This window comes from Carlito syrichta, unplaced genomic scaffold (genome assembly GCF_000164805.1).
Source record: "Carlito syrichta isolate Samal-C Ts95f unplaced genomic scaffold, Tarsius_syrichta-2.0.1 Scaffold308224, whole genome shotgun sequence".
NCBI lineage: Eukaryota > Metazoa > Chordata > Mammalia > Primates > Tarsiidae > Carlito > Carlito syrichta.
This window is the reverse complement of record NW_007252320.1, coordinates 12,927-29,814: the sequence shown is the minus strand read 5'-3', so window position 1 is coordinate 29,814 and position 16,888 is coordinate 12,927. Positions and strand designations below refer to the sequence as shown.

General features: G+C 45.2%; 1 protein-coding gene across 1 annotated transcript; it reads right to left on the bottom strand.

Moving 5' to 3' along the window:
• Positions 1-217: 217 nt before the first annotated feature.
• On the bottom strand, positions 218-15,208 carry FAM171A1 (family with sequence similarity 171 member A1). The gene is made up of 6 exons (XM_021716165.1): positions 15,142-15,208; positions 10,320-10,517; positions 10,076-10,192; positions 7,604-7,720; positions 3,937-4,051; positions 218-3,167 (listed from the first exon to the last, which is right to left on the bottom strand). Exons 1-6 carry the CDS (start codon positions 15,206-15,208, stop codon positions 1,478-1,480), a joined length of 2,304 nt encoding a protein of 767 aa, XP_021571840.1. The 3' UTR covers positions 218-1,477.
• Between the last annotated feature and the right edge of the window lie 1,680 nt (positions 15,209-16,888).

Genomic DNA, 16,888 nt, shown 5'->3' with positions numbered 1-16,888 from the left:
AATGTTACTCTGTGTTCTTGAATGAAACTAAAGACAAAGGTGGATTTTAAGGATTTTAACCCTAGTGGAAACTTCTAGGTGCCTTTGAGGTGGGTCTTTAAATTCAAGCCCCACAGGCCGAATACGTTTCAGATTGCCAAGGAATGAATGACAATGTCTTAGTAACGATCGTGAGTCAGCTAATGGCTCAGAATGAAATAATGTGACCACAAAACGGTTTTTCTTTTCTTCAGAGTTTATTTTGAATTTTTGTGTTTGGATAACCAAGCAGCTCTTTAAAGAGAATGCACAGAAGAGTCATTCTGGCACTTTTGGATAGTACATAAGATTTTTTTTTTAATAGTCACATTCGACCCACCTGTCCCGTCGTCCATATTCCCATGTTGGGTAAGCAAGACCCGTCCAGAGGATTCCAGAGTTAATACGTAACCGTATATACAAACAGCCAGTGAAACCCTGATGACGGCCACAGGGACGGGGCAGGGAAGGGCATCTCTAACGTGTCCTCTAGTCTATCTTAGCTAAACAGAACCCACGTTACACATGATAACTAGAGAGTACACTGTGTTGAAATGAAGATGCTAACCCCCCCAATGGCACTTGGCAGCATGCAGTTGGAAGAAGAGGGGTATCATAGTATAGCTTTATAAAATCCAGGCAGTTCAATGAACGAGGTTAAGAAAAACAAAGAAACAAAAAAAGCGAGGGACTGTCTGTTGTCACTGTAAAAAAGGCACTTGGAGTTAATGGGACCAGAATTGAAGGACTCTTAGCTGATAAAAAATTTCAGTATGATTTCATTAAAAGGCTTGCATGTTCCGAGATGACCCCAGGGAGTTCCTGAAGGGAGACGCCGAAATCAACCACTGAGAAGAACAGATGAAGACCAAGGAATACAATCTTTACGACCAAACTGTTTGGTTTTTTTTTTTTTTTTTTTTTTTTAATGGCAAACCCCCAGACAAAACCTAACCAGAGCAAAAGCTAAGCAAAAATCAGACAACGAAGCAGCGATGCATAGTTTTCCTTTGAGAGAACGCATACCTTGAGACACTAAGTGCCGACCGAATTTCTCAATCAAAGCTTCACAGTAGCATTATCGTGATACAAACTGATTCAAGCAATGCCAAAAGAGTTTCATCTGCTCCCAGAATCTGAGGGAGAACTGAGGTGATCGTTAGAGCGTAGCGACATCACGTGCGGTTTCTCAGTGTCCCTGGCGGCGGACACGTCGAGTTCCTTGGAAGGACACTGGACACGACTTTCAGCCACCTCCCGGGAGGGGCAGCGTCTGCCAAAGTCATCCTTTATTCTGAGCGATCACTTGCATTCCTTCCTAGCATTTACACAGCCAACCGCAATGCAGTGAGCAGCCGCGGGCCACGGTGGGGCGCGTCTTCCATCAGCAGGTGCGCGCTTCCATGAGAAAGGATATTTGGCAACGTTATACTCCACAGTCGGGTGGCTCCAGGACAGCTCACTTAATGTTGAATGCCATCAGGGGCCTCTCCTCCCGCTTCTGCCAGGGGCTCTTCTTGTCTTCTCCTTGGTCGTCGTCGTCATCTTCGTCTTCGTCTTCCTCGTGAGCAGATCTTCTCTGGTGTGGACTGGCCGCGGGCTCCGGCGGGGCGTCCGCAGTCCGTTTGGTCGTCTCCTCCTGCAGGCTGGGCAGCTGGCCGCCGCTTCGCCGAGCTGCCCCTTCCAACAAGCATCGCAGGGCACTGTCCTCGGGGGTGCAGACTGTGGTCCCACACTCGCTGCCGCTCTGCTCCATGTCGTCCAGGTACACGAGCTGCGTGTAGGCGCTGCTGTCCGGGGCCCGGGGCTCCTTCTGCTGGTGCTCCTGGACAGGTGGGTAGCTGGGCTGCAGGGACAAGGCGTCTCCTCTTCCCTTCCGCGCAGATTTGGGTTCGTTCATGTCCACACCAGAGTCCAGACTGGCATCATTGCTTCCGTTTCTCCCAGCTCTTTGGAGGTCAATGTACGAATGTCTAACGTGGGCGTTGGACCTGCCGTCCAGGGAGACGAACCACGCCCGGGGGTGCGGAAGCGGCTTCCCACCCCCAAGTTCCATCAGCGCCTTCTCGGTCAGGAGCTGCACCTCGCTGTTCATCTGAGCCAAAGCCGCGTCGTTCAGGGAGGCTGGGATGGAGAGGGACTCCGACATGGACGCGTTCTGAGGGCTCCACTCCCGGGCGCCTGCGTCCTGCAAGTGCTGCTGAGAGATGGCCTGGGAGGACAGGGGCTGCGGCTGGATCTGCGAGGACGCGTGTGGGAAGAGCCCCGCGTGGGGGTTGGAGAGCTCGGCCTGGAGTCTTTCTATCTCAAGCTGCTGACCAGCAGGCATGACCAGAGGCTGGCTCACATAGGAGTGGTCCCCCGGGAGTTTCATATAATGAGCGGGGATGACCAAAGCGGGCAACACTTTCCTGTAAACGCTGTCATTGACCTGGTCGACAGAGCTGCAGCAGATCAGCTGGCCCGGCCGCGGGAAAGATGTCGGTCTCTCGAGGTGATCTACTGATCGCGACATCATACATTCAGTAGGCCTGCGGTCCAGCAGCTGCTCTTTCTCAGGAGATGAAGGTGCGGGGTACAGATGCTCCTGAATGGCGAGCTTACTACCTGTGGAGCCTGGATTTTCTCGGTCCTGCTTTTCAAATAAAGGCTGCGAGAGCACAGTATTGTAACTGCCCCTGTAGTCATCGTTGGCGGGGGACTCATAGCCTTCTCGTTCTAGGGATTTCCTTGTCTTTAAGGGAAAAGTCTCCACTGACTTGTGGTAGTCTCTCCCCAAGGTCCCGCTTGGCGTCAGGTTATCAAAGGAGATTTGGCTTTTGTCCTCTTCCTTGTGAGAGAGGAGCTCCTCCCGAGAGCTGAACTCCTGGGAGGTGCTGTAGGACAGCTTGAGCATGGGCGTGTGCAGGTCTCCCTCGCCATTGGGGGACATCATTTCCAAATGGACCCCACTCATCAGTTCCTTTGGGCCCGGGGCCTCTGGGCGGCCATGGCTGGTGACAGACAGTGGGCCTGGGAATTCTGACGCCCGGCGAGAAAACAGCAAGTTGATGTGCGACATGGAAGTGGACTGGTCCCTTTTGGAACTCTCGAGGGCTGCAGGAAGCTGTAGTTTTCTGTGGTGCTGGCGAGGTTTCAAGCATTTCCGCCTGTGACCAAAGACACAAGTCAAACCCAGAGGTTAGAAATTCTCAGGACGGAAACGATTCGGGTTTCAGGTAAAAATCCTAATTCTCAACTGTCATGGGAGAAACAAGACAAAACTAATCGACAGCCAGAAGCCTTCTCACCCCACACCCTGTCCTTACTTTAATCCAGAGCAGCATGATTTGGATATTTCATCCTTAGGCTTCTGTAAGCCCAGGTATTAATTCAAAAGGGATTACTCAAGAATGTACAATAAACATTCTTGGCCGGGCATGGTGGCTCATGCCTGTAATATCAATGCTTTGGAAGGCCAAGGCGGGAGGATCGCTTGGTGCCAGGAGTTTGAGAACAGCCTGGGCAACATAGTGAGACCCCATCTCTACAAAAAATAAAAACAATAAGAAAAAATTATTGTAAACTGAACAGATGTGGCATCAAAATAATAATAGTTCCTGCTCTGCCCTCGAGAGTATCACCTCTTAACCAGTGATTAGGAATATTCTGAATGAATCATATGATAATTATTACATTTTTTTACTATAACTCCCCTTCCAAGCAATGTTACCCAGCATGCTTTACATATACCCTGTTGGTTCATTTGCAACTTGGATCACAAATCTGAGTTCTTAGATACTTCTTCATGAAAAGAAAAAGTACAATTCCGAAAAAGGAAAGAAAAAAAAAAACCCCCTCCATATCATTGCTTCCAAATATCGATTGCACAAGAGATTCTAAATTAAAAAAGATATTGCCAAAATGGTAACACTTTACCTGCAATAATATAAAAGGAGACACAGCAAAACCAAAAGTATGAAAGCCATTCCTCCTAAAATGGCCAAAAGAAACACCGTGTGATACGTGGTAATGTCCTGTGTAACAACGGGACCTAGAAGGTCAGAAAATGGCATTTTAGATTTTTAAAAAAATACCTTTAAATAAAAAGAGGGATCATTCATTGAGAACATAATGTCTTCTTCCTACTTTTCTTGGTTGGGGCATGAGGAAGTGTACACAGGAAGATACCCTTGGATGGTGTGCTTGAGGGACCACCATCATTTCATTCAGTGATGAACACAACTGTTATGGACGCTTCTGTGGTTGGCAGCACTTTGAAGAGTCAACAAATAGGAGCTGTGATTCTGTTGGGGTGGCCCTCCTTAGCCAAGAAGAGAGTATAATGTTCTAAATACATGATTTTTTTTTTTTTTTTGAGTTGGAGTCTCACTCTGTCGCCCAGACTGGAGTGCAGTGGCCGCTCCCGGCCACCGCAGCCTCGACCTGCTGGACTCCGGCGATCCTTCCGCCTCAGCCTTCCGAGTAGCTGGAATTACAGGTACGTGCTACCACACCCAGCTGATTTTTTGATTTACTGTAGAGATGAGGTCTTGCTGCCCAGGCAGGTCTCGAACCCGCGGGCTCAGGCAATTCACTCACCTCAGCCTCCCAAAGGTGCGGGATTACAGGCTGAGCCACTGAGCCCGGCTTAAATACATGATTTTTAAAAAAGAAAATGAATGCATGATAATATAACATTCAGAAAGAGGGTCTACCTGGAAACTATATTTCAAGGAAAAAAAAAATCACTAGATTTTTATTCTCACTTTTCCTGGGCAGTCAATTATTACTATGTGGTGAGCTCTCTGCCCGAATGAATCAGTTAAAATGCATGACATAAATTTTCTGACTTCAAAAAAGTCAACAACTTACTACAGGGGTGTCAAGTGTGACTAAAATGCTTTCCATTTTTAAAAGTAAAATCTTCCTCTACAATCCTTTCTCAAAATAAGCTAAACTTACATGGCTACGAGTCTCTTTACAACTTGTAGATAAAGTTACCAGAGATACATTATCTTAAAATATTATCTTTTAATTTTATTAAAAGAATCATATTCTTTTACATTTACATTGTAGAGAATCCCAAGAGGCAGCTTAACTCAGATTCTTTATGTTTAGTAGTTGCATAAATTTATCTCAATGTTATTGACAACAGATTGACCACAACAAAAACCTTCCCAAATCACAATATTCGGGCACTTATCAGTGTCCAGTTATGCTGGTGGTATACCGATACATGGAAAGAAACAAACTGTGGTTTCCCATTATTTCAGAGTAGCATGGTTAAATCTAAATTAAACATCTATTTGCTTATTTTTATTTTTTGATATCCTAGGGGATAGATTTCTTAAATCTGTCTAAGAAGACAAATCTCTTTATTTAAGAGCTATATAGAACCAAGGAGATTTTCCAGTGTTTGAAAATAGTGTTATTACTTAGGTTAAAAAAAAATGACATTATTCTCTTTCAAGTATAATTCACTTCAGTGGAGTGGGAGAATGGGTTAAAGTTTACAAACATTGGAAAAAATAACTGACAACTTTATTTGTTCAGAAAAACAATTTTAAAAAAAATACAAAGACAAACTCCACAGACATAGCAAAGGCTTGTTAGGAGTCACCAAGAAATCTGGGGGTACACACAGAAGTCATTTTCAAATGGCTAAAACTTGGTCCTGAAAGTATTTTAAGTGCCATTGTTTTAATCTCTGCCAGTGGAATTCTTTTTTTTTCTCTATAAGGAACACTTCCCAAGCCAGTGGAATTCTTTATAAAATTCACAGTTACACTTCTTTCTTAGAGTTAAAAGCTAAAATCCTAATTATCTTCTTGTTGGTTTTGGGCTCACGAAAGCACAGCATCACTGTAATTTGTTTCAATAAAAGTGATAGTTGTAAGGTTACCACCATATGTAATCCCACATTAAATACCATCAGGGGCAGCACTGTATGCTTTTTATAGCGTTGCGTCTTTTCCTTCATTGCCAGGAAACTCCAGGGGGACCTGGGTCCAGCAGTCTTTTCTTCCCATCGAACAAAGGCATATACTGATTTACTACATGATGGGAAAAGTGATAGCCACGGTGGTTTGAAATACAACCTAACATTAAAGTTCATTTTAATGCATGGGCTTTCTGACCTCTAGTTTGATACGTAAATAGTTTATTTCCCTTTCTTTAAGTCATATTCTAGACATCTCAGATTTGAAGAATGGGTATTTCTATACCTGGCTTATGCTTTTATTGCTACAAAAACAACACCATCAAGGGAGATATATACTCTTAAGACACAGATGTGAAGTGTACATTTTCTTATAAAGTCAATTGGATGCGTTTTTCAACACCTATCTAGGTTCATCAATTCAGTTACTTTGGGAGTCCAAGTGCTAATTCCATTGCTAAAAAATATTTTGAACTTTCATTTTGGAATTGCCTTCATGGTTAAATTTATTTTATTTTATTTTATTTTATTTTATTTTTTTTTTTGAGTTGGAGTTTCACTCGGTCGCCCAGACTGGAGTGCAGTGGCCGCTCCCGGCCACCGCAGCCTCGACCTGCTGGGCTCCGGCGATCCTTCCGCCTCAGCCTTCCAAGTAGCTGGAATTACAGGCATGCGCTACCACGCCCGGCTGATTTTTTGATTTATTGTAGAGATGAGGTCTCGCTGCCCAGGCGGGTCTCGAACCCACGGGCTTAGGCAATCCACTCACCTCAGCCTCCCAAAGGCGCGGGATTACAGGCTGAGCCACCGAGCCCGGCTCAATGGTTAAATTTATAAGAGATGTATCGTAATCATGGTATACTTTGACCTAACTCAATAATCTACTTTATTTACCAGTCTTGGATGTGTATGACTTTTAGATGTGTGAAAAAAGAAAAAAAGGTAACCTCTGAGCGTAAAGATTTGCCGTCAATGAAGAGATTCACTAACGAAGGCAGCTCAAGTCATGCTGATTCTAAAGGTATCTCATGCAATGGGAAGCCCTTGCTGGAAATAATTCTCCTGAGATGACTATTTTGAAAAAAACAACACTGGAATAATTATTGGGGGGTCTTATAGGCTAAAAAAAATGAGCTTATTCATCACATTCTGAAAGATATGAGTTAATGCACAGATCCTAAGTAGAGACAACGATGCTTTTAGACACAAAACCAGCTGGTTTGCCTTTAAGCCTTTGGAAATGCCCCACCACGTTTTCTTTGGAAATGCCCCACCACGATGGTGACTTGCTGCTAGTGCCTCCACTTAGCCTTACATGTTCTCTTACACCAGGCCACAGCTGTTTCAGGAATTAGGGAGGAGGTCTTACTAGCCTCTGTGGGCTTTTGGTTAAAATTCCCTATGGCAGCTGTCTGAGCAAAACAGGGCCACGAGACAAGACTATTTCCTATACATTATTCTTATCCTAGATGGGAGAGTTCTAACCAGAACTCCCCCACCCTCACAAAATACCTCCTTGACATCATTTTGTTTTCACACTTTTAACCATTGTGAATAAGATGTGATCGTCTTGCTAAAAGTTATTTCCAAAAGCATATTTAGCCTGGACCCTCAAAGACCAAAGAAATCAATCTGCAATAATCGCAAGTGATGGCTTCATGTTACCTGGGATGGGAGGGGACATGGCTGCTACCCAGTACCCCAGCTGGGGGGCAATGTACGTCCACGTCAGCTGGCTGCCCTCCTGGTGCACAAGACCCAGACCACTCTTCAGCCACGTTCCTGTGGGATTCACAAAGGAACTTTAGTGATATGCACACTAAACTCCTAGGTAAGGCTCAAGTCTATTGCAAAAGTCACCTTAAATGTCACGTGTCTAACCCATAAGACAACCAAGATGGCCAAATTGTGATCTAGGGACCTCAGACTGCTTTCTGCAGAAAGTCTTTGCAATTTCCCTTCAGAGAAAAGATGAGTAACTTGAGTGTTTCTTTGCCTTCTTGGTTAAATTACTCCTAGCTACTTTATCAACTATTTCCTCCTTCCAAACACAGATCATTTTAGCAGAAGCCTGTGGAGTTCAGAAGCAGAACACACATGGGGCAGCATGACAGGGGCTAGTGGCAGTAGAATAAAGGAGAGGAATCCAGCTCTATCCATGTTCAAAGCATATTGCCTATCCTGAATCACAGGCTATATACTGGGGGGTGCCAAGAAAATGGATACACATTTTAAGCGATGCTATCTATGTATTACTTTTTCAAAGTTGAATGGAATTACAGGAGCCATGTATAGTATGATGTTCGCTTAAAAGATTGGGCTAATCTTTTGTTAATGGTATATAGTGAGTATTACAATTTTAGTAGTTTTTCCCTTTTTTAAAATGTGTCTACATTTTTGGGGGGCACCCTATGTATATCTGAATTACCTAGGGATATTTTTAAAAATATACAGAGTCCTTGATCCTATCTTTGTAAATTTTGGTCAGTTACCTTGGCTTGAGTATTTTAAAAAGCTTCCAGTTAGTTCTGATGCTGGGGAACACCGAATAAGTCAAGGTCTAGGCTCTGTCTTCCAGGTATTTTAACTAGTATTTAACATTAATGAACACCCGTTAGGTACTAGCTATCTGTAGTGTACGTGTCTTTGAATACATGATCTATAATTCTCACAGCAACCCTACAGAGTAGGACTTATTTTCCCTTTTTGGATGAGAACACTGAAGACTGGCAAGTTAACACATTTTCCCAAGGCCTCTGGGTGGTAGAGAGCCAAGCAGGGACAGAACTGAGGGCTGTCTGACCTCAAGGCTGGTGTTATTTCTTCCGCCCAACCATGCTGCATTGAACAATAAACCTTTCCAGGCTTTGACTGCACCTTTATGTTGTGAAGTGTCTAGGAGCAGATTCACTGAAGATTAACTTGCCCAAGGTTGTCAGGCTGATTCAAAGCCAAAAGTGGACACCTTTCACCGGGCTCACCTGCTCACCCTCAGACAGCCTCCCCCTGAGGCCTGTGGTGGCAGCTGCGGGCAGAAGACAAGGGTGAGGCTGGCTGAGCCCCACCACAGTTCACACACACCCACCTTGACCCACCAGCCCAGAGGCACGCACATATGAGGCTCCTGCATGGCTTGTCCTGCTCCTATAATCATCTCTACCTGAAATGACCATGTGGGTGATCCTATAGCACTCAATGCCTAAATGGACACGCTATGCACCCGATATATCGTTTAACAATGGGGATACATTCTGAGAAATGTGTACAAGCATCAAGAGTGGAGTGTATAAGCATCAAGAGTGGAGTGTACTCATACAACCCTAGATGGTGTGGCCAACTACACACCCAGGCTAGATGATCTAGCCTATTGCTCCTAGGCTACCAACCTGTACAGCGTGTATTGCAGGCAACTGTAACACGTGCAGGGTATTTGTATATCTAAACATCTCTAGGCATAGAAAAGGTATGGGAAAAACAGAGTTGTAACCTCATGGGATCATGGTTGTATATGTGACCTGTCATTGACCCAAGCATCACTATGCAATATGTGACTGTGGTCCACCCCCCCACCCCCATCTCCAAATGCTTGCCTCTCCTAGCTATACGCATCACGGAGGTAGCAATAGGGGATGTTTTTCCCCCTGAAGAAAGAAACACCACTTGAGCTGCTTTGAAGCCTTATCAGTTGCCATGGCAACATTCAAATGCAGTGGGCGGAAAGGTGCCCATGGAAATGCCTCCCATGGCAGCCCCTCCCCTCTCACATGGCAGCTGCACAAAGGGGGAAGGTGGGAGGGGCCAGGCATCAGCGAGGGCCTAGTTCCCTGACCTTCCCATGCCATGGATGATCACCGCCCTGGATGATTTGGGCTCAAGTTGGAGCAGAACCTAAGTGAGAGGGTTTCTAATGTGAGTATGAGAGTGAGGATGCCCAGTTCAGATCCAGTTCTTGAAGTCCAGAGATGGTGTAGTGGCTCAGAGGATCACTTAGTTCCACAGGGAAGGCTTGGCACATTAACAAAAAGGGTTTCTCTGCTGGAAAGAGTTTCCCTGAGGGTAGAAAGTGGCGTATTTGCGTCTGCTTACAGTACCTCCTCTGGGCTACGTCTGGCTCCTGCTCAGCTCATACTTACATACCACGTCCACGCCCATGTGCTGGCCCACAGCAGGGTACTGCCAGCATCTCTGCATTGGCCAGGAAGAGGCTGTGCATTCTTCGGTTTGCAGTTTCCCCCAGATTGGACTCTTGAGTCACTGCTCATCAAATGGAGCAGATATGAGGTTAGGTGGCACGGGGCCCAGAGGATAAGAGCTGGAAGCTCAGTCCTAAGTCCGCTCATTCAGGAGTCAACACCCACCTTTCTCCCCAAGTTGCCCTTACCTTCTACGAGAAAATCAATGGAAGGAGCCTTTTCAAATATCTCTATGTTGTATTTAGGACAAACCAAATGGGCGGACCCCTCTTCCCCAACAAGTCCCCCAGTGGAGCCCGGAAGGCCCACAGTGGGGTGGATATCAGAAAGGTCACCAGCGGAAGAAGACACAGCTGCTTTGGGAGTCCAGCAAGGAACAGTGTCTCCTAGGGTAGGTGGAGAAGGCTTGGGATGAGTTTAGCATGGATGAACAGGCAGGGGCTAGTGATGGGGAGGGGCGAGGGCCAGGGGAAAGAAGGAGAGGACATGTGGGCAAAGGGGACAGCATGCACAGAGGTGTGAGCAGTGGGCATGGAAGGGCGAGGGGGAAGGAGCAATTGGGCCAAGAAAAGGATTTAGAGTCTGCCCAGGAAGGGCTTCCCCTGGAATGAGCAATAGAGGCCACCAGGACCCTGGAAACAGCACACGTGGTCACAGCTCTTCCTGTCTCCTGACCCTACCACCTCCTTGCCTTTGCTTAGTCCTTGCTGGGTCAGTCCTCACAATACACATTTTGATCCAAGTCTGAGACTTTGCCTGCAACATGACTCCAATTTCATGTTTTTCTCTCTTCCTTTTTTTTTCTTTCTATTTTTATTTATTTATTTTTTAATGTTAAAGGTGTGGGGTACAATTCAGTATTAGGTATACGAGCGGTCCTTGTACAGGTAAAGTGTGTGCCTCCCTTTGGTCCCCACTTTGCTTGGTTTGAGATCAGGTACCCTTATTGATGTTATGTGTTCCATCCCCCACTCCCTGACAATGACCTGCTACTGCCAATCCCTTTTTTATAGTATTATGGCAAATGTTCAGGGTCTGCTAATGAGTGAATGTTTTTCTCTCTTCTAAAAATCTACCTGTTGGCTGAGTGTGGTGGCTCACAGCTGTAATCCCTGTACTTTGGGAGGCCAAGGCAGGAGGATCACTTGAGTCCAGGAGTACAAGACCAGTCTAGGCAACAAAGCAAGACCTTGTCTCTACCAAAAAAAAAAAAAAAATCAGAAAATTAGCCAGGCATGGTGGTACACGCCTGTAGTCCCAGCTACTTAGGAGGATGAAGTGGAAGGATCACCTGAGCTCAATAGGTCAAGGCTGCAGTGAGCCATGAGTGTGCCACTGCACACCAGCCTGGGTAAAAAAGTGAGACCCTGACTCAAAATAAACAAACAAACAAACAAACAAATCTACCTGACTTTCAAGATTCAAATCAAGCCACGTGTTTTCCAGAGGCCTTTTCAGTACATGTGGATATTCCACATCTGGGCACTCCTTAGGGTAAAGGTCACTGCATCCTTTACCTTCCAAAAACATGTGTTGCCTTCAGTGGCTAACCTGTGGTTCTAGGCCTTATCTCTCCTACTGGACTTTAAGCCTGTCTCATATTCCTTTTGTACTCTCCTCAGCCCCTAGAAATATCCATGAAGTACTTGATAGTACTTCAGCATGAGTGAAAGCTACAGGCGCAGGCCAAAAAATAACATCACTAACCTTCTGTGAAAGGCCGGGTGGGGTCGGCAGGAAAGAGATCCCTGCGGAAGCATGACTGAGATTGGGACAGTGCCCTTTCACACTAAAGGGAACAGAGCCAGCTGGGGAAGAGGTGAAAGAGACTGAAGTGTGACACTCTTTTGGGAATTGACAATCTGGCTGTTACTGGCAAACAAAACAAAACTTCTAGCTTTCTGTGTTTTGTGGATAAAATAAGCCACAGGGAATACAAGAATGGACGAACTGTGTACTAGAAACACATGCCTCACAGTACTGCAATCCTGATGCAGCTGTGGACAGGCATGGTTCCCCACTGAAGGAGCAGGTGCCAGGGCTTGGATTCTTTACTGGTGATACCAAGACAGAACAAACCAACCTCTGTACGGTCTCTTCTGTTGAGTAAGTTACGGGTTTGCGGGTGCTGCGAGCAGGGAGCGAGCCCTCTCCTCACGTGGGGGGCCACAGGCACTGCTCAGAGCAAGGGAAGGACCAGGTTGCTTCTGCCGCATGGACCACAGAAAGTTCCAGCTGCAGGGTTTCTAGCTTGTCTCTGCCCCTTGCCCACCTGCCCCTGGGTGTGGCCAGCCCCGGGATGCCTCAGGATGATCTTTGGGCAAGACATCTGCTGAAGCTTCTCTCCTTGTGGTGTGATTCAGAGCAGCCCTAATGTCACGATGACAGCCGCCTGCTCAGACCCACTTCCTTCTGAGTTTTTCTCTTTCTGCCCTTCCCCAGCCTCCTCCAGGTACTTGCCACTTCCCCTCAGGGTCCTCTTCACAAGCAGGCAGTTGAGGTAACTGCTGGGATGTGTGGACTCAAGGTGGGGTCATCTGGTGAAGACAGGCAGGACCCTACACCTCCTTCTGTCCCGCCCCATGGCCCGGCCAGGTTGCTGGCTTCATCCAGCAAAAGCCGTACCACTGAGGCTGCGCCGACCTGGCTGTGGAGTAGGGACCTCAGGAGTCAGCTGGGTGACATGTGCCTCTCTGCCCCGACAAAGGCCTGTGGCCACGTCTATCACTGTGTCTGTGTGTGTGTGTGTGTGTGTGTGTGTGTGTGTGTGTGTGTGTGTGTGTGTGTGTGTGTGTGAGGTTACAGGGTGATGTCTCTGGTGGCATTAAGGAATGAAATTCTACATTACTAAAATTTTTAGATCACTGGTTTTCAAATAGTTTTTAAAGCATTTGTAGTCTTTTTCTTTAATGGAAACTTAAGCAGAAACAAATACATAAAACAGATTAAAAAAAAAAGTAAGGAACTCTGCATGAGAGTGAAGAGAAGCCCCTTCCAAGGCAACCCCCCAGGATAACTTTCTGAACAGACTGTCTGGAAGCTACTTTTCTATATAACTTAAGTCTTTTTTGCCAAAAATTGAAAAGGAAGCTTATGAAAATTCTAAAACATATCATTTATTCCTGCCTTACAAAAGTGAATGCAATTTGGATTTTTCTTGATAATTCAGGGTCATGAATTACAATCAATTACAATGCTGGGTTCTGACATATGGATGCCCTTAAGAATACAGAGGTTAACATTATGGAGTTGTTTGCTCTTATGCTAAACACTCCTACTTTCCCTTATGTGTGATTTTCTTTCTGAGGGCTTTCTGTTACTGGTGATCTGCTATCAGTTCTGTTCCTCACCACCCCCCACCAATCCCCCAGTTTCCCTCCTAGGGTCATATGCTACCAGGAATCAGACAACCCACCTTATCATAGCTGTGTCTAAAAAAACACAGGCAGCATGAGGGACAGAGAACACCAGATGTGGAACAGTGGTATCCTGAACCCGAATCCAGGATTTTTTTGTTGTTTTGAGTTGGAGTGTCACTCTGTCATCCAGGCTGGAGTGCAGTGGCATGCTCAGGTCACCCTAGCCTCGACCTGCTGGGCTCAGATAATCCTTCTGCCTCAGCCTTCCAAGTAGCTGGAACTACAGGCGTGTGCCACCATGTCCAGCTAATTTTTTGATTTATTGTAGAGACAAGGTCTCACCAAGTTGCCCAGGCTGGTCTTGAACCCCTGGGCGCAGGCAATCCTCTGGTCTCCGCCTCCCAGAATGGCTGGGATTACGGGCCTGAGCCACCATGTCCAGCTTTGGGATACATATATATGGTTTTTTTTTCAATACCACATGCTGACATTCGCCTTTGCCTGAATTATTATGCTTTAGAGTTTACCTTTCAGAGATATTTTCAAGAAGAGATCATTTGTTGAAATATCATCTGAATTTTTTGAAAATGAGTCAGTTATGCCTTTAGCACAATGGCAAGGCTCACTGCATTCTTAATTTGGAAGCTACATTTAACTACAGGGATTATCACACATAATAACTGACAGGCTGGAAAAGATATGCCTCCTGCTCGCCTGTCATCTGACAGGGTCTCCCAGCAGTCACCAAGGAAGCTGCTTTTGTGCTTGGTTACCAAGCAATGGTGATATCAACTTCTGTTTGCAAAATATAAAGAAAAGTGAGTTCAAAAATTTAACACATGGCTAATAAAAGGGAAGAGAATTCTAAAATATGAAAAAAAGGGTCCAAAATACATCTAATTTGAATACAACCTAAGGAGACTAGAGCTCCCTTGCTTTTCCTGCCTGGCACATTTATTCTGCTGGAAAACCCTTCTGTGACAGGATAGGACCCTTTCTCAATATTGGGTAACAAGCAGAAGGATCTGACACTAGGAGCACTATTGATTTTGAAAAGAAAACTGTCAGTGAAACTCACACATTAACGGGGTATACACAGGAGTTGATGCCTAGCCAAGCAGCTCTTATAAAGCAACACACGTCTCTGGTTTACGGTGAGATCTGTGATCATGTCAGACCTCAGAACACGGGGCAGGTAACGCCCAGCGCCATAAAGCGTTCACAGACCACACCACTTTCCTGGCATGAGATAATCCTGAATGTTATATTCCAACTTTGCCACTTCTAGTTGTGTGCACTGAAGACATGCTGAGGAGGATACAGAAGAGGAACTGCACATCCCTTGCGACATCACTGAGCCACTAGAGCAATCCCGGTGCTGCCTGTGTCACGTTTCCCTTGTCATGTAGACAGTAACCAGCCTCGTCACTTAAACACTTGTGGTTGGGTGTTCCACTTCTTACAGCTAATGTATTCTGACATAGTTTTCCTGAAAGTGGCTGGAGTAAGGTATGCTGGGTCTACAAGCTGGGACTCAGGAAGGAATTCCACAGCCACTCAGAAATCCCATCCCACTTAAAAGGCAATTACTGACACCGTCCACTTCCATACCCACACCTTTGGGAACACTTATGCTGAGAGGGGCAGTCACCTGTGTTGAAGTAGGCAATGGACGTGGCCAGCAGGCAGCGGCTTCTCAGCTGTGGGCCATGCCCCATCACCAGCTCGCTTGGGCTGTGCTGGTTCTGGCTCACTCATCTGCACGGAGTAAGCATTCGATAGCTCTGGGCAACGACCTTCTCAAGAGGTATGCACCTCTTGGATCTATGGCCAACACTCATCATCGTTGTCATTGTCACAATCCCCAAGACCTTCTCAGATCATCATCATCATCGGGCCTTCCCAGATTCCCTAATGTGCTACATGTCTCTAGAAACCAGTTAGCTTACTTTTCAAGGCTTTCATCTATATTATCTTAAGATACGACCTCTAATTTTCTAGCAATTGTACACAAACAAGTATTAAGGCCTAAGTCTACTGTATTGTGTGATTTAACAGAACTGGTACAGGATTACATTAAAATCAAAATATAAAAATCCATCAGCCCTTAAACTACTTTCATCAATAAGGCAGAAATAGTGACAATTTCGACATTTAAGACATCATCAGGTAGCCACCGCCCCCCTTTTTAAAAAATTAAAATCTAAGGCTTTGAATAGCTAGGTTCCCTTCTTTGAAATTATTTTTCCATGAGCTCTCTGTGAGGAGTAAACATTCCTTGTTAATTATATAGCAAAGCATTTGCCCGATGGCAATTATCTAATCATTCTTGTTGAAAGCAATCAAACTGAAGGGCAAAAGTTATGTGCAGATGACTGGATTCTTGTAGCTTTGGGCAAGTACATTTCAGGACTGTTTTAAATAAGAATAAAATTAAGGGCAACTCTCTATTACCAATGACCTTCTGTTCAAGGCATGAAGTCATAGATATGTTGAATATTTAGAAATTAAAATGATGATTTTGTATTCAGCTGCAACATATTCTCTGGTTATTTTTAGGGTAGTTTTCAAGAAAGAGATTCTTAAAAATAAATTTAATCTAAGCAACTGATTTTTTTTTTCCTTTAAGCTTTAGCTGAGCTATCACAAGACTTACTGAAACAAGTTTTAGGAAAGACACAGTTATGGGAAGCCATAAAGATTCTGGCAGACTAATAGAAAGCTTATGCCTTAAATAGATAGCCAGAAGTACTAAGATACATAATGGTATTGATAAAGTTTAATGAGAGAATTTTAAACTTATAATCAGTATATATAAATTTCCAGAAAGCAGTATCAGTGTGTGAGCCCCATCTGGGGAGGAATTTTGTTCACTGCCTTCTAAGTCCAATACTCATCTTGCAATTACATGTCAGCAGAATCGGGTGGGGCAAGCAGACTAGGATGTGGGTGGCACAGTCATCAGTCCCCAGTATTAGAAAAATCACTCGGAATAAAGGCTAGCATAACAGAGAAAAAAAATTTTTCTTTAGATACGGTCTCATTCTATTGCCTAGGCTGGAGTACAGTGGTGTGATCATAGCTCACCACAGCCTCGAACTCTTGGGCTCAAGGAATCCTCCCACTTCAGTCTCCTAAGTAGCTGGCACACACTACAGCAGGCTATTTTTTTTTTTAAGAGACAGAATCTTGCTGTTGCCCAGGCTGGTCTCAAATCCCTGGCCTCAAGTCATTTTCCCTCCTCAGCCTCCCAAAGCGCTGTGAGCCACTACACCCGGCCCCATCAAGGAAGTTACAAACATCTGGAGAGATGTAGTTGGATGCTCCCAATCTGTGTTTGCTGAAGAGCTTGTTAACATGGAGATCTTGGGAAGAGTGGATACTGATCTAGCACGTCT